Here is a 24,808-nt window from a genome sequence, read left to right as displayed (position 1 = left end):
GGGCAGGTGATTAAAAGTTCAAACCAAGGGAGCAGGCAAAAGCTTATCTGTGTTCTTAGCATGGTGGGACTACAGTGCTAAGATCAGAAGTAAGCTTCTGCCTGCTCTATGACTGTAAAAGGCAGCAGCAGATGCTTGATAGTAAAGTTGTACTCCTACAGTGCTAAGATCAGAGATAAGCTACTGCCTGCCGCCTTGTAAAGAGCACCACAGCACTAAGCACCACAGCACTAAGATGAAATATAAGCTTAGCTAACACTTAGGTTGGAGATAACAGATCTCCAAACCTAATATCATATGACATCAGTTGACAGACAGGTGGGTCTAGTTTGCCCCAATGGCCATGCAGGCCAAATTTAGAGGCCTAAGGTACTCAATTAGGCCCATGGGCCAGAGGTCCTCCCCCCCCACTGCAATATGGGATGGTGCTTGATTTGAAACTTTCATCTAGGGGTGAGCAAATCTGTCTGTTACCAGTCGATGCCATTTTAGCACGCCCTCAACCATAAGTCCAGGTTTGAGCGCCAACATACATATTTTGATTTAAAGCACATTCTCCCCACCCCCCAAAAAATGCATTTCTATACAAATTTTCTCTCAAAATGCACTATATATATATATATATATATATATATATATATATATATTCAAACCAACACATTAGGCTAGTTCAAGTCAGGTCTTCTACCACCCCATTTATCTTCACAACAGCCTTGTGAGGTAGGTTAGGCTGAGAGAGTGCGTTACTGAGTAATTAGTGTAGATCCTTAAAATCCACACTTGGAAAACAGAATTAATTGATATGACATTTTTGCAATGTGGGGTAGGAGGGGTTTTTTGGGGGGGGTGTCCAAAATGTTTCACTTTGAGGAAAGTATTATTGCAGTTAAGGGAGGCGGAATCATTCGTCTATACGTTGTTCAGAGAAACCAGTAATTGCTTGTATTCTCTCTCCTTCCTTCAGCATCCGGCAACTAAAGGAGAGAGTGGGCAACTTGCGTGTGAAACATGATCAGATCTACAACTTCACCCCACAGGAAATTGAACCTCAAGTCAACTGGAGCACGGTGATTGAAGAGAAGCAGGTGAGTAGGTGCTTTGCATCCAATTAAAAAGGTAAAGGTACCCCTGCCCGTACGGGCCAGTCTTGACAGACTCTGGGGTTGTGCGCCCATCTCACTTAAGAGGCCAAGGGCCAGTGCTGTCCGGAGACACTTCCGGGTCACGTGGCCAGCGTGACATCGCTGCTCTGGCAAGCCAGAGCTGCACACGGAAACGCCGTTTACCTTCCCGCTGGTAAGCGGTCCCTATTTATCTACTTGCACCCGGAGGTGCTTTCGAACTGCTAGGTTGGCAGGCGCTGGGACCGAGCAGCAGGAGCGCACCCCGCCGCAGGGATTCGAACCGCCGACCTTTTGATCGGCAAGTCCTAGGCGCTGAGGCTTTAACCCACAGCGCCACCTGCGTCCCTTGCATCCAATTAGTGAACATCTGATCTCTTTTTTCTTTAGATTGGAGCCATTTCTTCCAAAATATGGGTTTTGGGGGCATCCAGCACAGCACTAAGTGGAGTTTTCCTGCACATCTCCCTGGAACTAGAAATGTAGTGCAGTAGAGAGAGAGAGCTGGGCTTGAACTTTTCTCCCTCTTGTGCTAGATTTCTGTTTGCCAAAGAGCCTTTTTTAATCCATTCTGGGCCTTAACTAAACATGACGTTAATTGCCTGAATCCAGGTAACTTGCACGGGGGATATTTGTTTGTTTTGGTAGGTAAGTGGCAGCGGGGGGGGGGGGGAGTTGAAGCCACAGCAGCATTTTGGACCAGTGGCAGAGAATTTAGCTCATCCTCCAGCATACTCTCCAAAAGACCAACCCCTCACCCCAAACAGTTGTTTACAAACCTTTCTTTTGCTACATCCCCACCCTCTGCAACCCCAATATGTCTCAGACTTCCCTTTAACTGCTAATTGCACATTTTGAAAAGTCCACATTAACGTAATCCATGAACTATAAGCTTTGCCTAGTTTCCTTATGTATTATTTAGATTTCCTATCTCAACCACAATGTCCCAGAATGGGCTACAACAGTAAAATACGCAATTATAAAACAAATAAAACAGATACAATCAGAAAACAATAAAAGTGGGGGGGAACCCCTATTAAGAACAGCTCCGTATATATAAACCAATTTAAAACAATTCCATATATTAAAGTTAAAAATAGCTACAGTACTTCCATCACTGGGATGAAGGTCCCTTATTTGTATGGGGTGGGCATTCAGAAATGGTACCTTCCACCTGTGGGCTGGCAGGTGGCCCAAGAGTAGGTGGAGCCAGAAGAAATAACAGGCGGAGCCAGAGCCAATGACAGACAGAGCCTGTCCCTATCCTCCTCCCTGCTGAGTTCTGCAAGGGTTAACACTAAAACTAAGGAGGAGGATGTGTTGCCACCTGGACTGGTAATTAAGGAGGTAGGTAAACAGGTGGGGGCTGGCTGAGGGCAGATTGAGGTTGGTGGGGCAGCCCCCCATTCATATGGATGGACCTGTCTCCATCAACCCCAAGTCTAGCCATGAATGTACTGAAAAGCTCACGCGGTGTCAGTTGTCTTGAATGAAAGTCCTGCCCCTGCCCCTGCCCCACTCATCAGGTGCCTGGGCACTGTTAATCAGCTCACAAAACGGGGTAAAGAGATAAAAGCTTTAGGCTGCCAGATCTCTTCCCCGCTGTTGATTTTTGCTCCTCTTCCAGTTGCTTTGTCAGCTTCCAGTTGCAAATCCCCCCCAAATCCTCCCTGGCTGCTGGCTGGAGATGCCCCCTAGCTTTTGGCTTAATGAGAGGCTTTGTGCAGCAGCCCAGGTTCTGCTAGCTTTGCAGTTCTGTCTCTGGGCTGCCTGGCGAGAGCTTCCCTCCCTTTGCCAGGGGCAGGGCACGGCTATCCAGCATCACAGGAGGGAGCCTTCTGCATCTTGGCTGAGCGCCATCCTGTGCAAAATTGCAACAAGTGGGCTTAAAACAGGGCACTTTTGTTTTGGAGGAAGGGAAAGACAGCAGCAACAACAATCTAGATACTTGCATCTAGGGACAGGAGACACATTCAGTTCAGTTTGCATTAAAAGGTGAACCTTCTTTCCAAAACAAGATGCAAGCTAAAATGCAGCCATTTTTCGGAAGTTGCACTTCACTGAATTTTGCAGTGCATGCCAAATCAGTGTAGACCACTTGTCCCCAACCTGGTGCCCTCTAGATGTTTTGTACGGCAGCTCCCATCAGCCCCAGCCATCACTGGGACATCTGGAGGTAGCGCTGCATTGAAATCTGTCCTCTGGTTTCTCAGACATTTTTGGCCCCGCCAAAAGGGGTTGGTGATTTGTTGCCTCGTTCCCAAGACTCTCGCCTTTTCATTTGCAAGGTAGCCAAGGGTGGTGTCTCTGTTTCCTTCCCTATAAACATTTCTTCAGTGCACTGCAAACTCTCTGGCTGCCCGTGCTTGCTGATTTGAAAAAGAAGAATAAGAAAAAACCACCTATGGGAAGAGTTACCTGTCTTCCCTTTAATTGAACATCGTTTAATTAAATGACTTTTATTGAAATGTGGGCACCCAGGAAGGCTGCAGAATGCAGACTGCTAGAGACATGGTTTGTAGAACGACAGAAAGGACGCTCAACAGCATCCACCTGCCATCTCAAAAATAAGGCAAATGTCACAAAATTCCTACATCCCACCCATAAGGATTTCCCTGTCCTCTTTGATAATTTCCAAGTGCAATTTCTGATGAGGAATGTTAAAAAAAATGCAGGAGGAATTTTTGGTACAGAACTGTCTGCATGCTGGTGTAGATCAGTGTTCAGCCTTCGGTTCCCAGGCATTGTTGGACTACAACTTCCATCAGCCCCAGCCGGCTTAGCCAATGGTCAGGGATGATGGGAGGTGTAGTGCAACAACACCTGGGGAATCCAAGGCTGCAGAACATTGTCTGTGGACAATACTAAGCTAAACAGGCTGATGGGTTGACTGTATAAGGCAGCCTCCTGTGCCGCTATGTTCTTGGCCTGCTTTGTTTGCCAAGAGTTTGGCGGAAAGACTGGAACCTCCCACTTTTCTTTTACCACTAGGAAATACTGAACAGCAAGGGCTTCGGCACTGACTTGCCATCAGTCAACGGTCAGGTGGAGGAGCACAACATCTTCCATAATGAAGTGATGGCTATAGGACCGCACATCAGCAAGGAAGGTGACAAGGTATCATGTGATTCTAATGCCTGCTTTGCAGTTCTTCGGCAGGTGGGGAGGAGGGGGGAGGGGACAAAATTGGCTTTACAGTGGTACCTCAGGTTACATACGCTTCAGGTTACACACTCCGCTAACCCAGAAATAGTGCTTTAGGTTAAGAACTTTGCTTCAGGATAAGAACAGAAATCGTGCTTCAGCGGCGCAGCGGCAGCAGGAGGCCCCATTAGCTAAAGTGGTGCTTCAGGTTAAGAACAGTTTCAGGTTAAGCACGGACCTCCAAAACGAATTACGTACTTAACCCGAGGTACCACTGTATGCAGTTCTTGTGCTTTTAACCAGTGACAGGAGAAATCCAACTGGTGTAGCTTTTCCCCGTCACAGGGGCTCCGATGATGAGGGAAGCTGAACCTGTTGGATTTCTGCCTGATGTACCCCAGCTAAAGGTTCAGGAGCTTCAGGGATCTCTCAAAAAGTGATTCAAACACAGTTCAAGGTCCAACACCACCTTGTGTAGTGGGTTTGAGTAAGTGTTACAGATGTTACTTTGTCCTACCTAACTCTAGCTCCTCTCCTTTCTCCTCCACAGCCTACATAGTCTTTAAATGAGAGACTCTGTAAGCTTTACTCTTGGAATGAGAGAGGTTATTTGTTGGGGCTGCCACCATGAGGGGCTGCCCAGTTGGGCCTTTTCAGTGGTGCTTCCCCATTTGTGGAATGCCTTCCCTAGTGAGGTGTGTCTGTCTCACTATTATTAATTTTCAGGAGGTATTTGAAAACATTTGTATTTATTGTTTACTGAATCTATTTTTATGTTTTAACTATTTTAGAATGCTTAAGATAAAGCTTATGTTCTGGCTGCTCTGGGCTCTTTCGGGAGGAAGGGTGGGTACAAATCCAATAAATAAATACTCAACGAAACAATTTTGCCGTGTGTTATAACTGTCTCCCACAGCAAACACATAAACACACCATGTGTTGTAGTGGTTAGAGAACCAGACGAGAGAGGAGAGGATTTCCTTGGTATAGGATCACTGGAGGAAGGATAGTATAAAAATCTAATACACAAATCAGGGTAGCTAACCCCCAGCACAAAGGCTTCATTTGCTCCCCTCCATCATTCCCCCCCCCTGCCCTTCCCAAAGACTCACTGATTTTGGCAAGAAGAGCAAAAAGAAAAAGAAAGGAGTTAGACAGAACCCAGTACCCTCTTGGGGGATGCAAATCGCCTCTTCCCCAGTGATCGATTGATCATTTGATTAAAAGCTGCATGCACATAGCAAGTTTATTTGCTTTGGGAAGTGTGGTAACACCCTCTGTTGGGGGCCGTGTCCAGTCTTTTGTTCATCTTCTCTTTGTTTGTTTCCAGGAATATATGAGTGGGCTCCAGGTGAAATATCAGAAACTGCTGGTAAGACCTTGTTCTTTTTATTTTCCGCCCTCGAAAGGTCAGGGACTAACTTTGGTACATCCAAGCAGGTCAGAAGTGATGTGAGGAGACTCTTGGGTCCCATTCATACCAGATACAGAGCATATTTAATGTACACAGCTTCCCCCAGAGAATAATGAGAACTTTGGTTTGTTAAGAGTGCTGGGAACTATAGCTCTTTGAGGGCTGGGAACTACAGTTCCCAGGACTCTTTGGAGGAAGCCAGATGATTTACGTGTGTGTTACATGTATGGTGTGGCTGAGACCTTGGTTGGCATGCTATGCCCCATCTGAATTAAGACAGCGCTGAGGAGGATACCTGCATACTTGCCACCTTTCCATAGTTCAAAATGTACTCAAGGCGACTTACAACATGAAAAAAATTACATAATTATAAACATAACAAAAGTACTCATAAATAAAACATCAAAAAGTACACAACCAAATTGAAAATGTCTACATAAATCATAATAAGATATAAAAATAAAGATGCACAAAATAATATCAATAGCAACATGCCCAGCAACACCCGCCTAAGCTGTATCCCAGCGCACGAAGCCTTGATCAGTGCCAATAAGCATTTAAGGGCCCTTTGAGTCATACCCTGAGTGTGCTCTCTGTTGTTCCTTACTTTGATCAGAGTTTGTCAAAGTGCACAAGATACTTTGACTGCTATTCCTTCCCTGCCCCTCCCATTCCCAACTCAATGTGGTCTAGAATCTTGACACCAGGAGACAGGAGTGCACAAGTTATGTATTTCACAGTAGGCTTAGCCCGCTCTCTGTGACTCCCAATCTCCAAATCTTGACGGTTGGCAAAACTCCCTCTCTCCTTGCAGTCAGGATCCCAACAGAGGCAGCAGGATTTGAACTCGCTCCAGGATTACATGCAGCGCTGCACCAACAAGCTCTACTGGCTAGATCAGCAGGCTAAAGACAGGATGCAGTTTGATTGGAGTGACCGTAACCTCGACTACCCAAGCCGCCGGCGCCAGTATGAGGTACATTTTCTCCCCAGAGCTTATCCCCCCCCCCCTCAGGAGGCAGTTTGACTTTGAGATCTGTGTGGAAAACGCATTCTGGCATTTGGATCTGAATTATTCAGCCTGAATCGAAGCTGAAGGGCAGAAATATATTAAAGGAGGTGGTAATCATCGTGAATTCCAGTACGAACTAATCTGATCTGTACATCTTAAGACATCACAAACCCTTTGTACACACTATACTTTGAAAGCACATCCAAAGCCCATTTTTCCCCTCACAAAAGTCTGGGCCCCGTAGTCTGTTAAGGGTTGCTGAGAAATGTAAATATGTGAAGGGTAAACTCAATGCTCAGAATCCTTTGGGAAAGAATGTGTTTCACATATGCTTTAACTGTAGTGTGTACACAGGTGTTAGATAAATGGTGTTGGTGGTGATATTGTTGTTGCTAATTGCATTGCATAATTTTAGACTGTAAACTGCTCAGGATTGGGACCTTCCTTTGCTACTCTGGTTTGTATCCAACTACGTGATTTTCAGACTAGACCCACTTCCTTCAGTGGGTCTACTCTGGGTATGACAGTTAGATACAAAACTCTTTAAGTGTTACATACATTGGGTGATAGCCAACGTAGCCGTCCTCAGAGCAGATACATAAATTTCAATGGGTCTCCCTTCAATGGGATAAACATCGGCTCTCCCCCATATTTATTTATAAATTCAATTAAGGAAAATAAACCGGGCAAGGAGACAGAAGAAGTAACCTGTGGAGAGAAGCTTCGTAAACTCCAATGACCTTGATCCAACTAAAGGCCCTGTGTGGAATGGGGTTGAAACCAATGTTTCCTTGACCTGCTGAGAGTCACGGCAATAGTGTTAGTAGAAAATTCAGAAGTGTCAGTCCCTTCATGATAGTCACAGCCACATCCTTCGAAGACTATGCAATAATAACCACCAAGGATGCATTGCAGCCATCAATGCAGATCTCCATGTGTTGCCTTTCACCTGCATCTAATAATTTCCTGTGCCTGTACATGGGGAAATGATTTGGACTGCTCCAATATCTGTCTTTTCCTTGAAGTTCCATTGTACATAAGAGAACTTGCACACCAGTCTCTTGGAACTGAAGCCCCTTGTGTTTTCAGTGTTCCTCAATGCTGGAACATATAGTGTTGAACATATAGTGTTGGGAGCATATAGCGGCTGAAAAGATCCCCTTTCATGCTGAGTGGCTCTAAGCACGCTAGAGACAGGGGCCCTGCTGCAGAAATAGTAATGGGTGCTGAATATCCCCTGGACCACTCTGCACGACTGGGTTGTGGACCGCTCAGACATAAGATGGTAACGTCTCTGCTTCCTTCCTTCTCCCTTTAGAATTTCATCAACCGGAATTTGGAAGAAAAAGAGGGAGCGATCAACAAGCTGCACGAGGACGGCAATAAGCTACTGGCCCAAAGTCACCCTGGGAAGATCCCCATTGAGGTGAGTTTGGCTGCTGTCATGCGCATGAGATCCTTTCTCCACCCCCAGCTGGTCCCCTATCAGAGTCTCTCTTGGTCCCTTCTGTGACGTACTGAGCATTACCTGCTATCCTCTCGCTTGCAGGCTCACATTGAGGCAGTCCACGCTGACTGGAAGGAGTACCTCAACTTGCTTATCTGTGAGGAGAGCCACCTCAAGTTCATGGAGGACTATCACCAGGTACCTTGCCATTGAGGACACTTAGGAGGAGGGGCTGTCAGAAAATGCAGCAGTGCATCTTTGCCCTCTAGCAAGATGGCTCCCATTCAGGATCTCAACCAACCAACTTCCTTCAGGATACTGTAAACCTCAATTGGAGTTGGTCATACTCAGAGAAGACCTGTTAGAATCTAAGACTAATTTAGGTCCATTAATTTCAGTGGGCTATACTCAGCTAAGTCTTACTTGGAGTAGACCCATGGAAGGACCTGAGTCAGTCATGCCCATTAATTTCAGTGGGATTGCGGAGTGGAACTTGCATTGAATCCAACACAGTGGATCTACTCCAAAGAGAATCCCTAGTATCCCTACTGTTGTGCCCCCTTGTGCTTTACCTGGTACCTGCAAAGACCCTATTTTGAGGGGCCCAGTTGTCTTTTCTTTTACCTTTTGGTAGTGGCTGGCTTGAGTGTGGTTGACTTAAATGATTTAGATGAGGAAGGAAAAAAAACGCCAATTGGGGGAGAAAAGGCCGATTGTGGTTGTCTCCTGAAATTTGCTCATATTTCTAGATGTGACCACTGCTGCTCCAAAAAGGTTGGGCACCACTTTTGTGAACTGTCCCCTTGCTCAGTTTTCTGTTTTTCTTTTCTAGCTGATATTCAACATTCCATGACCCCTGGTGATCACTGAGCATGTTCAGTCCTCGGGTGTTGGGTTTTTTTCTTTTTAGAGGAGGGAGGGATTTTCCCCACCTTACTTAAGGTTTTTTTTTGGGGGGGGGAGTATTTCTGCAATCCTTGAAATTTCCCCAAGCATGCTCCATTGTGTCTCTGTTTCCACCAGCATGGCAACACTAAGGGAGCGATGAGATGGGTGGTCATAAATGGAACAATTAGTGGCAGTGTTGGAGGCCCAGAGGCCTGGTTGTCCCATAGAGCAGCTGTGGGCAGATTTCAGCCTTGAAGGATCTGCTTTGTTTTCCCCACCCCACAAACCCTGAGATCCACCACCCAGGGCCTGGTGCAAAGGGCACACACTTCTGAGCCCAGGGATTTGTTCTGAGCAAGTGAGTCAGATGTTGTCATTTGCAGGGGAGGACAGCAGGGAGGTGGCTTTCCTGATAATCAAATAGCAATCTGTCCTGCCAGACAGTTTGTCTAGCACGTCTTTGTATTAAGCAAGCAGGTACCCACGTTGGGTGCTGCAATGCTTGCTTGTATGGGAAACAGCCGAAGGAGCTGGTGAGAAAACAATCTTGCCCGACCTGTTTTACCCCCCTTCGTCACTCTTTCCTGAACCTCTTTGCTGTCAGGTGTTACTGATCAAGCAGGCATCTGCCTTCTGCAGGTGGCTCAGAAAGGCAGAGGCTCCCAGATTCTGTGCTCCGATTGTCCTCGGGGCAAAAGCAGGCATGTCTCTTTGCTTAGAGAATTCCCTAGTTAGCAGGTAATGTTTTGCTGCCCTTCATTTTTCTCTTGCCGACTGTAGTAGGAGTAGTAGTTTTTGACTACTTAAATTTTAGGCAAGAGGCCCACACACAACTGTGTGGGGGGATCCTTTAAAACACCCCTATGCAGGCTCCAGCTTTTGTCTTTAGGGTGCGAAAGACTATAGCATAGTGGCAGAGCAACTTCTGCAGGTAGGGCTGGGATAGAACACTGCCCAAAATCCTGGACAGGTCAGTGTAGACAATACTGAGCTAGACGGACAAAGGTTCGATGTTGTACAAGACAGCTTCCTTTCTCTTATGTTCCTATGTGACCAGATGAAAGGGACAACAGTCTCTTTAATAGTAGCACTAAAGGGGTGATTGGGATAGATTGGGATAGATTGCTGCTTTTCACAGAGGTGGGAGAAAAGCTTGTCCTCTTTTGCAGGTTGTCACCCACTTCCTGTTTTTTAAAATACATAAATCCCCAAACCCTAAAAGAAACAAAGCACAAACAGTGGTGATGCCATTGCTGATCCAGCCTGAACCTACCTGTCCCAAACTCATTTTGTTTGTTGTTTGTGGGCTGACATTCAACATATACATTCAGATCCCAGGGCAGTTTCCAATCATAAAATAAACACCAGACAATCATAAATAATTGAAACATAACCCTTCATAAAATGAATACGGGGAGGGTGGGGAAGGGTGGCAGAAGAAGGGATGGGGGGAAATTTAGGTTTGCATTTTAATTCACAGTTCCTGAATACACAAACTGGATTTCCTTCAATGTTGCAGTTCTCTGAATTTTGCAGTGTGGTTCCTACCAAAACCAGTGTGTTCAAAAATGCATAGATTACAGAAAAGTGTGCTTAAAACTGCACCTGTTAGAGAAAGAACAAATGCAAAAATGCATTATATTGGAGAAATTGCCTTGCAAAAATATGTACATTTGCCAAAATTGTATGCGGAAATGTGTTGATTAGGAAAAATTCACACTAAAATGCTCACGTTGTTGTTGTGTTTTTTTTAAAAAAATCACAAATAGCTGCAGAAATCCAGAGAACTAAATTTAAGGTTGGAAAAAAAGAGATAGAGGACCAAAATTGATAGATTCAGTCGTTCCTGAATCAATTTTGTTTAAGATAGGGCTGGAACCAACTCCCATAAGCCCCAGCTAACATGGCGGATGGTCAGGGAAGACATGAGGTGTAATCCAGCAATATCTGGAGGACCACAGGCTCCCATCCCTGATGTGGAAGAGAGAATAGTATTTCATTTCTCTAGAACCCCCCATGCCAGGGCCTGTAGCTTCTCCTCCTTCTCCTCCACTCTACCAACAAGTGAATTATTGCCTTGCAGGGAGAGGGGGAGGGGAAAGTGTCCACACCCCTTTGTGACAGTCATGTTGTGAGGGTGCAGTACATTGTTTTTCTGTCTCAAAGAGGATCCCTTGACTTTTTTGTGTTGCTTCCCACCCCAAACAGTTCCAAAAAGATGCTAAGGATGCCCAGGACCTTCTCAGGAAAGTGGACACAGACCTGGACCAGAAATACAGCCCGGATTTCAAGGATCGATACCAGATTGAATCTTTGCTGAGGGAGCTGGAGGCAAGTATTGAGTGTGAGAGTTGACGCAGCTGCACATCACACTGAGCTATGGCCCTGCCCCTCTGCTTTTGGCCAGCACAGCTTTGTCCGTATCCCATTGTTTGCCTTGATCGTCTCTTCCCTGGTGCATCAGGATTTTGCCTTGTCTTCACCAGGACCAGGAGAAGGCCTTGGACAAGTATGACGATGTGGTGAAGTCCCTGCAGAAGCGCAGCCAGCAGGTGCTCCCTCTGAAGTTCCGCCGGGAGACCCCGCTTAAGCCCATCCCGGTGGAAGCGCTTTGTGACTACGAAAGTGAGCGGGTAAGAAGCCACGCTGCCCCTTCTGCTCATCACAGGATGGTGCAACGGGCAAAAGATCTGCCTGGTAAATTCAGGTGGGGTAGGGGATATATTTACATTTGAATGAGATCATACCTAGCTTGCATTTTCTGAAACAATTATCCAATTGAAATGTTGGTATCCTTTGAAATTCACACTTCTCTGAATTTTGCAATGCAGTTCTCTAACCAAAATGTGTGTCTATTAGGGGAAAATCTTTTGAGACTGCAGCTAAAACAAAGGGGGAAAGCTCCATTTTAGCAGCATTTTCAATGGAAATTGCTTGATACTATTGGAGCAAAGTTCGTTCCCACTGTTGTTCATGGGCGAGACGGTCCTTGCTCCGGCAAAAGAACAACCAGAAGCTCACTTTAAGTTCCTGCTTGTTTATTTGTAGCCACATCAACATCTACCTGAAGTTATAAGCCAGGTACAGAGCAGGTGGACCTGGCCAAATGAGGATGTCTGGTGGGCCATATTTGGTCTACAGGCTGAAGGTTCCCAACCTTTGAACCAGCCCTTTCATCTGTAGAGTCAAGCTTGGTTTCCTCTGACTGTCAGTGTTTGTCTGGTCTCAGGGAGAGGTCTTTCCAGCCACTGGCTAAAATACCCCCTTTTAACCAGTGGCATCAGAGCAAAACATGTGCTCCTGGGACCACTGGGGGGGTGGGAGAAATGATACATGTGCTTATGCTGAACTCTTTCTACCCCAGTGCCAGATCTCTCGTGGAGCCAGATACACCCTGCACAAGAACAGTGGTGACATCTGGGAAGTTACTGACAGCGCAGGAAATGCAATCAGCGCCCCTGGCGTCTGCTTCATGATCCCCCCGACAGATCCTGAATCGCTGGCTCACGCTGACAAGTAAGTGCTCCCTGATCCAGATTGTGTTGACATGAACCAGCCATTTAACAGATTAGGATGAAGTTGCTGTCTATCGTTGGTCTGTTTTGCTTCTGTTTGTTTTGCAGCTTATTGCCGGGTTTTTGTTGTAATGCATTCTTTCTTTCCTCCACGTTTTATGCCAGGCTTCATGTTTTTAATTATTTTAAGGAGGCTCCTTCTATGTCAAGCAACTCATAAATTGTATTAATAGTAGCAGTAATGATGCCAGTGCCAAGCAGACCTTTGATGGTTCAGACAGAGGCCTTCCTTTTGTCTATTTCCACATTCATTTCAAGCATGAAAGTACTTTGTATTCCCCACTATTTGTCCAACTGGCTCAATCTCTTCTTGTCCCACAGCATCACCGGTCAGTATCAGAGTGTGAAACAGAAGATAGCTGGCACCAAGGGCCTTCTGCAGCAGCGATATGATGGACTGAAGGCAGACAGCATTGGAGGTAGGTGTCCCACACCATGCCTGGGGGAATGCTTGAGTTCCACATTTAAAATGGAAGGTCCATTAGCTCATCACAAGCAGTGAATGAGTTCAAATTCAGCAGCTATGCATACCATGCACCGAAAAATGCTGCAATTCTGGAAACCTGAATTAGAATTCTGTAATCTGTTTACTGTATATTACGCAAATGTATGTCCAGCGATCTCTTTATTAATATGGTTGTGTGGAGGATCATAGTTCAGTAGCAGAATCTGTGCTTTCCATGCAGAAGATACATTTTGGTGTGATTCGGGGGAAAATGTGAATTCAGTATGACTGCATCTTATGCAGGGGTTCAGTTCCAAGGGTTCTGCGTATACACAAAAGCGCTTATGCTCAAACCACCCCCACATGACCACCCTTACTTTTCCGGAGCTGGCTTGGTGAGCAGGACTCGCCCAATAAGCAAGGCAGAGAGTTTAAAAGTGCACATTTAATTGGCACAATTTCGACCAGCAGGCATTCAGCCACGTGAGGCTGAAATCGCACAAGTTAAATGTGGGTAAGATGGGATTGTACTGTATCGCTTTGAAATTTGTTAGAAAAGTGACATCACAATATTAGCCTCCTTAGCAGCACAATTTGTGAGAAGGCCCCTTGTTGGGATAGTTTAAGGGCCTCAGCCACTATTTCTCCACTTCTCCCAGCAAATGTACTTGCTGACCAGGGATCCAAACATAAAACCTTCTGCTCCAACTGCTGCTGTTGTTGTGGTTTTTTGCCTCAGATGCAGGATCAGTCCAGGGGCGACAGCTGCTGGCAGGGCTGGAGAAAGTGAACAGTGAGTTGGATAAGCAAGAGAAGGCCATCACTGCAAACCTGCGGCCGCCGCTAGAGCAAAGCCGAGCAGTGCAGGACAGCGCGGAGCGATCCAAGGATCTTAAGGTAAAGTCTCTTCCCCCCCCCCAATGCTATTCTGCAGTGAGTTGATAGAATGGCAATTGGTTGATCATACTATTGTAAATCACAGGTAAGGGGGATATCATTGTTGAATGCAGATAGAAACCTGCCCTTAAGATAGGAACGTGGCATGGGAGGAAGAGGTGCTGCCTTCATTCCCACAAGATGTAGTGATTGCCACTAACATGGGCAGCTTTTAAAGAGGGTTAGACAAATTCATGGGGGAAGACAAAGCTATGTTCTCCTTCCACTGTTGGAGGGAGGATGACTATGAATACCAGTGAATCGCAAGGGGGGGGAGGGTGCTATCACACCCAGGTCCTGCTTGTCGGCTTCCCAAGGACAGCTGGTGGTGGGAACAGGATGCTGCATCTAAGACTTTATAGAATCTTTATTCTCAATAATGATGAAACCCACAGGTGGAGAAAACAGTGAAGCTGCATCTTACATGCATTTGACTTGCACAATTTCAACCATACATGGCTGAAAGCAGGCTTGTGAAGGATAGGATCAAAGGCTGTTGGGAAAGGGCTGCTTGGCCTTTGGCTTGTGAAAGATCTTGTAGGAAATCCTCACCACTGCACAAAAATGCTGAAGAGTTTTCATGAGAATGTCTTTTTTAATCTCAAATTACTGCCGAAAAATGGGGAACTGTATTTAAGATTTAAAAAGAGAGAAATTGAGTGAACTCAAACTGGCAGCTCCTCCCATCCATAATATTGAGCCGGGCAGGACACTGTGAGTTGTGTCCAGAGTTATGGACCCATCTCCCCCCTACTCTGCAGCCCAGGAGGATTCTGGCTCAAGAACTCCGCTGCTCCCGGCACAGACAGCAGAGGGGCAGTGCCATGCTCACTTCCTCATCTGCTGCCCACCTCTCTCCCCTTTGCAGAACATCACCAATGAGGTCCGGCGTATTGAACCCGAGAAAGCACGCAGGATACAGGAATGTGAAACCTTCATAGAGTCCGTGCCAGACACAGGAAGTGCCTCCCTGCTAAAGAACAAGGCAGAGGAGACAAACAACAAATACAACCATGTCATCCAGCTGCTTGGCGCCGCTCAGGAGAAGTAGGTGTCTGTACAGCGTCTCTGAGTCTGTTTGGAAAGGGAACATGAAATTTCACCACCTGCTCTTGATCTTTGGGTCCTTTTGGTAGCTTGACTCACCTGTTTGAGCTCTTGGTAAGCACCTCCATATGGTGCACCTGCTTTTGGAGGATGAGCTGCAGCTCAGTAGTAGAACACCTGCTCTGCGTGCAACCTGTATAAATCATGAACAGGAAATTAGCATATTTCTTATTTTGCATAATTTATTCTGGCTTTGCTGGTCATGGGGGACTGCCAGTATGCAGGGCCTGGAAGGAGCCCACCCAGCCCTTTAAAAATCTTTTGCAGCCATCTCTCTGGCTGCTGAGGCAATATCCGCAATAGCTTACAATGCATTGCAACCATGAACACTAGACGAAAGGCGAGGTTTTCCAGACGCAGATGTTCTGTGCTCCTGCGAAATCATAGCATCCATCCATGTGCACAGAACCCCGTCTGCTTCTTCTGCCTGAAGGGGTATCCATGTCTGTAAAGCTGTGTTTATTTGAAGAGCTGCTTTTGTCTGTCTTGTACAGAGTGGATGTTGCCAATCGCCTTGAGAAGAGTCTGCAGCAAGGGAGGGACCTGATTTCTGGCTATGAGAACAAGTTGGCCATTGAGGACACTATTCCAGAGGACACAGGTGCCCTGGAGCGCAAGAGAGAGGAGCTGCTGGTGAGTCCTCGCTTTCAGTGGGGCTTTCAAAACAACGGCAGTGCTGCTAAACGGCCCAAATGTATCTGGACAATCACCAGTCAGTACAGTTTCTGAGGTCATCCTATTGTCCCATCTCTGGCTGAAGGGACAAGGGAGAGGGGGTCCGCTTCAGCTGTGATAAGAGATGGAGGAGGAATCCACCTGGCACAGATTCCAAAGTGGATTCACCTGATCCAATCTGGGTGGAATCATGACCTGAACTGGATCACTGGTCTGCTTCAGAATCCAGCCTGGTTCCAGCCTGTGGGTTTAAAACACAGTCAAAAGTAGGACTTGAAGGGTTGAACACTGCCTCCGTTCCCCTTTCTTTTTTCTTTAAACTAGGGCTGAGGGACTTACGGCCCTCCAGATGTTGCTGAACTACAGCAAGCTAGGCCAATGGTGAGGGATGATGGGAATTGTAGTTCAACAACATCTGGAGGGCTATAGGTGCCACACATTTGCTTTAAACACTCTAAAATAGCACTATCCAGCCACACACAGGCTGAGTGGCTAGCCCATGGGGTTCCTTGCTATCATGTACCTTTAGTGAACATAGAGAGTCCCCCCAACCCCAACAGGGCTTGATGAAATTCCATACAGCTGCTGCCAGGGTTACTTAGTCCTGTCCCCTCGAAGAACTGGGACTGCCAGGACATAAAATCCATACAATTAAAACCTCTTTGCCTGCTTGTAAATGGGCTCCTAAGACTCCACCCTGCTTTAAACCTGGTGGGCGTTTTTTTACATAGAACTTGGGATGACATCATGTCATTTGCTGGCTCCTGGCAAATTTGTATGATGCTGCTTTCTTGCTTTTTGTCTTATTATTGAGGCTTGTGTTTTCATTTGTACTGTAACAGATTTAAATCTTTGTGAGGCTGTCCTAGAAAGGTAGGGTAAAAAATGTTAACATCGTTTAAAATACTTGATTATCCATTCCCCCCCCCCCAACTTTTCTCCAGGCACTGGGTTCTGAATTGCAGGCCCACCAGCCTTTGCTGAGCGTGGCAGAGCAGGATCTGCAGAAAGCCAAGAAGTGCTCCAATGCCCTGGCCAGCCAGTTCCAAGAGCACTGCCCGGACATCGAGCGCCAGGAAGCTGAACTCCATAAGCTCAACCAGCGGTTTGGCAACCTCAACAAGCAAATAGATCACAGGTCAGGCTGTGAGCGGAAGAAAGAGGGAGTGAATGAAGCACTGGCAATAGAAGCAGGAGAAGGAATGTCCAAACCCCTCTTTCCCCAGCCCTGTGTCACCAGGTTATCTTGCGGTGGATGTTTTAGCTATTTGCGTCTTCCCCATCCCTGGAGGCTCTCAAAACGGATGGTGGTTACTACATACAAATGGGAGCTGCAACTGAGAGCTGCATTAAAGGAAGCAGATAAATGTAGACTTTTTTTGCTATAAAATGGGAGAGTTCATCCAAATTCGTCAAATATTTAGTCTAGTTTAGACTAGGGCGGTGGTTCCCAATTAGCTAAGTACTGCAGACCCCCCTGCTTTTCAAAAGCCAAGCCACTGACTCCTTTTGAAAATGTTGCTATATCTCTCTGGTAGTTTTTGTTATGTGAACCCTTCAACATGTACCAGCGCAAGACTGGGATGCATGTCTTCCAGGCCGCAGTCCTTCCTGCACAAGTCACATGACCTGCGTGTTTTTGGGTGCCACAGTCTCACACGAGAGCACGCACCCCCCCATGCGATGTCCTGGACAGTTGACTGGTGTACATACCATGGACCCCCTGTGATCCACGGACCACCAATTGGGAACCATTGGTCTACTAGGAGGGTGTTACAGTTAATGGCACTGTGACATTTCTGCTAATGTCCATCCCAAGCAAGTACTGTTCCGCTTCCCTTCACAGATCTCAGATGTTGCAGAAAGCAAAATTGTCCTACTCCAACTATCGCAGTGGCTACAACAACCTGAACCAGTTCCTGTGTAACGTGCCCAACTATGAGCCTCAAGAAACCGACAATGTCAGTCAAGTGGAAACCAAGCTGAAGAACCAACAGGTAATCATAGAACAGAATCGTAAGAGTTGGAAGGAGCTTCAGAGTTCATCCAGCTTTCTTGTCTGATTCCCTTGCACCCTGTGATAAGCTGATTATTCAGTAGGACTGTGATCCTAATCTGGCTCTGATCTGGACTGGACCCCAAATGAAACCAGGGGTCTTGCACAGCCCTAATGTTTAATTAGGGTTTTAAATGATGCAGGTAGAGAACATGGTCTGCATCATCTCCTTCCCACACCCTGCTGCTTCCAGCTGCATGCGTAATCAGGGTTTACACAGAGTTTAACAGCCCCAATTAAACTTGTGGAGACTCTCATCTGTGTTGTCTTATTCTCCCCACCCCCAAACTTGCTGCCCAGCGGCCCATCTGCCTTATGGCAACCCGACTGCTCTGGGAAGACCTGATGAGACCAGAGATAATGGGAGATGTAACCCAGAAACATCTAGTAGGGCCACATTAGCTATCCTGATCTAAAAGACGGTATTGCCATTGGCTTCTTGCTGTTTCACGTTTTTACTTGATCTGTTTCTGTAGGCCCTGCTGGGGGAAATTGCCAGCAAAGAGCAAGATGTTCAGAAAGTTTCCGCCGAGGCTCAACAGTATCAGCAGGCAGTGAAGGTAAGGATGGCAGGACGGGGGTGGCTCAGAGAAGCAGCAGCCTGTGTGGCTAAAAGGGTTGCTTACAGGAAGAAAACAACCCCATCACAGAGGAGATGTACTATGGAGCTGTGATTGGTTCTCTGTAAGTAGATTTTAATCTCCCTCCCCTCTGCAGGACTACGAACTTGAAGCAGAGAAGCTGAGATCCATCCTTGACCTGGAAAATGGTCTCAATGGCTTCATGAGTAAGAGACCCAGGATCCAGTCTCCAGCCGCTAAAGTGAAAGAAGAGGTACTTGCTGGTGTTTGACAAGCCCTCTGCCATGGTCTAAGTGGCTCCTCTAGGCAGTATTTCCATATTTTTCATGTTGAAGGTCCACAGCTCAGTGGCCAAGTGTCTGCTTTGCATGCAGAAGCCCCCAGGTTCAATCCCTGATATTGCCAGATAGGGCTAGGAGAGAACCCTGCCTGAAACCCTGGGGCGCCACTGTGAGTCAGCATAGGCAATACTAGATGTACCTATGGTCTGGCTCCATACAAAGAAGATTTATGTATGTGCTATGTTCACCCTGAAGGAAACAGCAGTTGGCTCTGTGACTTGACACCATCTTGGGTCCATTCTTGGATTTGTCTCAACAGTTTGCGTTCTTGCCTCAGCTCTGCCAAACCAGAACCAGTGTCCTGACTCCACTGCATGACTAGGCCTCAATGTCATAAATTTGATGGGGAATGATCAAGGCTGAGAGGCACTGGGTGGAAGACACTGATCTCTCCTGGGTGCCCAGAGGCCTTGTTGGGCGGTGCATCAACCCAAACTTGCCTGACTGCAGAAATACCCTTCTGAATGCTTCCTCCCTTGTCCAAAACCTCATCAATGGCCACAGTTGCCAACTCCCCAGAAGCATGGAAGGAGTTTGTCAGCTTCTTTTATCTAGCCTGAAAATTGGTTCCTGCAAAGCTCAGGTCCTGCTTATGGGCTTCCCATAGGCATCTGGTTTAGCTATTCTAAGAACAGGAATGTAAGACTAGATGGCCCATTGGCCTGATCCAGCGTGGCTCTTCTTATGTTCTTAATACCTTTTGTTAACCTCATTTCTTTTTTCCATTCTTAGGAAGCTCTCCTGGCTGCAAAGTTCACGGAGGTGAATGCTGTCAATAAGCAGAGGCTGCAGAACCTGGAGTTTGCCCAGAATCTCTTGAGACAAGTGAGTGTGAGAAGCTTAAGCTTTACTTGGCTTCTCTCTGTTCTAGCTACTTAGGCAGAACTCTGGAAAGAGGAAGAAGATGCACATAGGCTGGGGTGCAGACTTAAGACAGGCAGAGAATCCTAGCTGGCTGCAAGTTACAGAGCTGTTTTGTGAGAAAACATCCCAACTCTGCATGCCAATTTTTAATGAGAATATGCCCATGCAGATGGCAGGGAAGGGTTCCATCATCACTTAACAGAACATGCCAGCAAGGCTTTTTAAAAAGAGGGGGTGGCAGACTAAGGCTGCAATCCTACACACACTTACTGAATATAGTGGGATTTCTAATTATGATTGTAGCTTAAGACTGGCTCTCAGTACCCATCAGCCCCAGCTAATATGGCGTGGGAGGCTGGGAGTTGGGAGTCCAGCAACATCTCAAGGGCTAGAGGTTCCCCAGCCCTGTACTTGGGAAGCAGCTCCTTCAAAGACAGCCAGACTCAGAAGTAACATACATAGGATGCTAGCAGTTTTGAAAAGAGTTTCTATCTGGCAACATTTGTCTTAGATTAGAGGGTGGAGGGAATGACAAATGATGCTCCAGCTATAGCAACTCATCAATTTTTTTCTTTTTTGGCAGCAGCCAGAGGTCCAAGTGATGCAGGAGTCTGCTCAGACCAACACGTTTGAGAGGCCGCTTGAGGAAGTCTGGAAGTTAAGGAAGGAGCTGGACGATGAGAGCCAGCGCCGACAGCAGCTGGAGGCAGAGATCAAGGTCATCCAGGAAAACATCCTCCTCCTGCAGAACCAGAAGCCACAGGAGACCGTGGTCAAGAAGGAAGTGTTGAAGAAAGTGCCTGACCCAGCACTCGATGAGAGTTATCACAAGATGCAGCAGAACCTGGCAGAAGAACAACGCAAGAACCAAAACTTGCATGACGAACTGGAGGTCCTGAAACTCAAGCTGCGAACCCTGGAGCATGAGAGGAGGGAAGGTGGGCAGGAGTATGTGGTCAAGGAAGTCCTCCGTATTGAGCCGGATAAGACACAGGCAGAGGAAATCCTAAAGTTGAAAGAAGAGCTGGAGGATCTCAAGAGGCAGGAAGGGAACCGTCAGAATGAGATGGCTCTCCTGCGCCACCAGGTGGATGCTCTTTCCAATGAGAAGAACAAGGAGCAGGAGAAAGTGATGGAAAAAGAAGTAGTGAAGCTGCAGAACGACCCCCAACTGGAGACAGAGTATCAGCAGCTGCAGGAGAACAAACACAGGGAGAGTACACTGCGGAAGCAGCAAGAGGAAGAGCTTCGCTTCTTGCAAGAAAAACTGAAGCGGCTGGAGAAAGAGCGGGCGATGGCCGAGGGCAAGATCACTGTCAAGGAGGTGCTGAAAGTGGAGAAGGACCTAGCAACAGAAAGGGAGGTGAGCGAGCTGCGACGGCAGTATGAAGACGAGAAGGCCAAAGGCCGCTCCAATGAGAGGGAGAAAGCAGAGCTGCTCAGGCAAATCCAGGCTCTGGAAGAGGAGAATGCCAAAGTGATCGTCCAGGAGAAAGTCCGGGAGATTGTCCGTCCAGACCCCAAGGCTGAAAACGAAGTGGCTAACCTTCGCCTAGAACTGGTGGAGCAGGAAAGGAGATGCCGGGGTGGTGAAGAGCAGCTGAAAACTTGTCAGAATGAGCTGGCTGCCCTGAAGAAAAGAGGGCCCCTGGTGGAAGTGCAAGAGGTTATCAAGGAGGTTATAAAATACAAGGCTGACCCAGAGACTGAGATGGAGCTTCAGTCTCTCAGGGACGAGATTGTGGACCGGACCAGAGCAATTGAGAGGGCGGATCTTGAGATCTATCAGCTGAAGCAAGAAATTCAGACCCTGAAAGATGCCAAGCCTCAAGTCCAGACGAAGGAAGTGGTGCAGGAGGTGCTGCAGTACCGGGAAGACCCCCAAACGAGAGAAGAAGTGGAGTCCCTGAGAGCTCAGCTGGCTGAAGAGCAGAAGAAGCACTTGGACCTGGAAAGGGAGAGGAAGTTGCAGGATGAGAAGATCAGACAGAAGGAGGAGGAACTCTCTCAGGTGAGGGAGAAGGTGGTGAAGCAGGAAGTGGTAAAACTGGAGCAGGACCCTGCTTTGAAAGCAGAGGTCAGCTCCTTCTCACAGAGCATAGAGAATGAGCTGCAGCAGATTGACTCACTCCGAAATGAAATGCGCAAGCTACAGCGGAGAAGGTCGGAGCTGGAGCGTCAGCTGGATGAGCTGGAGAAAGAGAGGCAGGCACGGCGGGAGGCAGAGCTGGAGGTGCAGAGGCTGAAGATCAGGCTGAACGAGCTGGAGGAGCAGGTGAAGGAGACAACAGAGAGAGTCACTGTGAAACAGAAGGTGATCCTCCAACAAGATCCGCAGCAGGAGAAAGAGCACGCTCTGCTTAAGCTGGAGCTGGAGGAAGAAAAACATAGGAGGCAAGTCCTGCAGGCCGAGTTGGAAGCCCTGCAGAAGAAACTGCAGGCACTGGAAAAGATGGAAGTCAAGGAGAAAGTAGTCTTCTCTGAGAGCATCCAAGTGGAGAAAGGAGACACTGAATATGAGATTCAGAAGCTGAAGAACAACCTGGAGGAGGAAAGCCGGCGGAAGATGGAACTAGACACGGACATCAACAGGCTAGAGGCCAAGTTGTCAGAAGTGGAATTCAACAACTCCAAGTCTTCCAAGGAGCTGGACTTTTTGAGGGAGGAAAACCACAAGCTGCATCTGGAAAAGCAGAACCTTCTGTTGGAGATGCGGAGGTTGCAATCAGAGATTGAACTCACAGTAACAGAAACCCGGGATTTAAGAAACATGTCACAGGTGGACAGCGGTGTGAACCTAGACTCCCGGTTCCAGGCTTTGGAGAGAGAGCTGGATGATCTGAAGAGGTTATCTCAAGACAAAGACAACGAGATTGAACAGCTTCAAAACCGTCTTCAGACAGTAGCTATCAAGAGGGAGCAGAGAGAAAATCACTTGAGACGTTCCATTGTGGTCATTGATCCAGACACCGGGAAAGAGATGTCACCAGAAGAAGCCCACAGGTTCGGGCTTATTGAGTGGAGCTTGTACGTCAAATTGAAGAGCCAAGAATGCGACTGGGAAGAGATCACAATGAAAGGGCCAAGTGGCGAATCTTCAGTAATCCTTGACAGGAAGTCAGGGAAGAAGTTCTCAATTGAAGATGCCTTGAAGAATGGAAGGTTAACCATGGCTCAGTACGACAGTTACCTCAACAAGGAGTTGTCCATCCAGGAGCTGGCTGTCTTGGTGTCTGGACAGAAATAGCTGCTTCAAGAGAGATTTTTTTTATTAAAAAAGAACTATTCTTAAGCAGCTGGTCTAGAGCTGTACCGAATGTTACAAACTTGGACTTCTACTACCTGTTGCTTCCAATAGGTGTATATTCCCCAAACCTAGTGCCTGCTCTCCAACGTTAGGGTGCTTTTAAGCTGCACTTACTTGCTTTTATCAAAAATATTTATGACTTGCCACCCCAGGCCAATGCTCCAATTTGCCAAAGTTGCATGTTACTTTTGTCCCCACCTGTCACTGGCAAACCCCTCGGTGCACTGGGGTGGCAAGGAGTGGGTAGAAATCAAATGATTACCCAATGCTATTTTTGAATGAGAGCTCTCCAGCTTGGCTTTCCAAGCTCATGTGGTCTCTACCAACACATTCCCTTAGTGAAGTAGTTAAGAGTGATAGCTGAACACTTGTGAAATCCCATCTGAATCTCAACTTAATCTTGAACTCATTTGGTGAGCCATTTCCCCCCTAAGCCCCTTCACCCAGGAGTAGCAAATCTAGTGCACTTCAGATGTTGTTGAACTCCCAACTCCCCACCAGCGATGGACAATGGCCAGCGATAATGGGAGCTGTAGTTCAACAACTTCAGGAAGGCATCAACATTGACTAACCCTCATCTCTGCAATGTGTGGGGAAACACTAGCATTATCTTACAGGGCTGTTGTAAGGACAGCTGAGTTTATGTGAAACTCTCTGAGCACTCTAAAGTGATATATGCATATATTGTTACCGCAGGAACTGGTTTTTACTCCTGGATGTTATTTAAAGACAATACTAATAAAGCCAAAGCAAGAATAAACTCACCAGTGGAGACCCAGTAACCAGCTACTGCGAAGAATAGCAGTCTAAAGGCAGATGCTGTTCAATGCTATGCTGTGATCATTGAATACGTTTGTAGAAGCTTCAGCATAAGATGACACTTAAGCACAGTGCAACTCCTTTCTACATAATAAACTGTCAGACTCTAGTACGTAGTCTAAGATAGTGATTATCATTGTGTAACTGAGACAGTAAACGATATGTGTGTGTGTATGTTTAGAGCGACCTGCTTATCTTTCAAGTCATACTTGTGTAGGGAAGCTCCAGTCCTTAAAAAGGAAAGGAGGTTAAATAAGAGGATGCTGCAGTTAACAACCCCCAAAAGTGCCTCTCATTCCATTGTTACGGTTAGAATGGAACACTGGGTACTTATGATATTTGTGCTGGTGTTTGCTTAGTTGTTATTTGACTGTATGAATTCTCAAAGTATGCATTGTAGAAGGGAATGGGAAATTTTATTTATGCACCCAAATAAATGAAAGAATACTCTGCAGCAATCTAACCTGATGATTTCCTCCCATTTAATATTTGCCATTTCATTTGTTCACATAAAAGATACGATATGCAGGTCATCTCACTGCATCTGGTATGTACACCACTGCTTGTAAAAGGACTTATAAAGTGGAGAACGTTGGCATTTTCACAGTTTGTATAGACAGGCTGTGTTACACAAATCCAAGCAGGTGCAGAAAAAGGATGGAGACTGTCATCTCAGCTGCTAGTTTTTCTGAGGTCATGGGCCTAGTGTAATCTCCAGGCTCAGTAGAACTGCCAGGATCCAAGGGCCTGACTAGCTCACAGTCCCTCTACCTGACAACAGAAACAAAATAAATTGTGCACAATGTACACAGGCTGCAGAATTTAAAATAATTCAATACAAGCAGCCCCACACATAAATGCCAAGACGGCTGGCAGTATGGTTTGGGGACGAGAGACAGGATTTTCTTAAGCCTTCGGAAAGCTTAAAAAACAAAACAGCCATGCTGCATTCCCAACACAGCTCAAAGGAAGCAGCCTTGTAACAGGTCAAACTATTTGCTCATCTACTCTAACTGGCAGAGTCTCAGGTATGGGAACATGAGAAGCTGTCTTATGCTGAGACAGACTACTGGACC

At 46.7% G+C, this 24,808-nt stretch overlaps 1 protein-coding gene across 2 annotated transcripts in view; it reads left to right on the top strand.

Annotated features, from left to right (window-relative positions):
• PPL (periplakin) overlaps positions 1 to 24,195 on the top strand; it is a 48,922-nt gene extending 24,727 nt beyond the window's left edge. Inside the window, exons 4-22 of one of the 2 annotated variants that reach the window (XM_081888212.1) lie at positions 965 to 1,085; positions 4,113 to 4,238; positions 5,596 to 5,637; positions 6,494 to 6,655; positions 8,010 to 8,117; positions 8,241 to 8,336; positions 11,235 to 11,357; positions 11,513 to 11,659; positions 12,391 to 12,542; positions 12,923 to 13,020; positions 13,786 to 13,943; positions 14,851 to 15,029; positions 15,584 to 15,722; positions 16,709 to 16,902; positions 17,611 to 17,761; positions 18,297 to 18,380; positions 18,538 to 18,654; positions 19,475 to 19,567; positions 20,193 to 24,195. In XM_081888212.1, coding sequence (XP_081744338.1) covers positions 965 to 1,085; positions 4,113 to 4,238; positions 5,596 to 5,637; positions 6,494 to 6,655; positions 8,010 to 8,117; positions 8,241 to 8,336; positions 11,235 to 11,357; positions 11,513 to 11,659; positions 12,391 to 12,542; positions 12,923 to 13,020; positions 13,786 to 13,943; positions 14,851 to 15,029; positions 15,584 to 15,722; positions 16,709 to 16,902; positions 17,611 to 17,761; positions 18,297 to 18,380; positions 18,538 to 18,654; positions 19,475 to 19,567; positions 20,193 to 22,853 — 4,951 coding nt within the window. In that variant the 3' untranslated portion in view covers positions 22,854 to 24,195. Of the gene's footprint in view, positions 1 to 964; positions 1,086 to 4,112; positions 4,239 to 5,595; positions 5,638 to 6,493; positions 6,656 to 8,009; positions 8,118 to 8,240; positions 8,337 to 11,234; positions 11,358 to 11,512; positions 11,660 to 12,390; positions 12,543 to 12,922; positions 13,021 to 13,785; positions 13,944 to 14,850; positions 15,030 to 15,583; positions 15,723 to 16,708; positions 16,903 to 17,610; positions 17,762 to 18,296; positions 18,381 to 18,537; positions 18,655 to 19,474; positions 19,568 to 20,189 lie in introns of both variants that reach the window. The other variant, XM_081888211.1, reaches the window with a different exon arrangement.
• Positions 24,196 to 24,808: the final 613 nt, after the last annotated feature.

This window comes from Podarcis melisellensis (genome assembly GCF_964234715.1).
Source record: "Podarcis melisellensis genome assembly, chromosome: 14".
NCBI classification, from domain to species: Eukaryota; Metazoa; Chordata; class Lepidosauria; order Squamata; family Lacertidae; genus Podarcis; species Podarcis melisellensis.
Note: the sequence above shows the minus strand (reverse complement) of the source record. Positions and strands in the feature narration are given on the sequence as shown.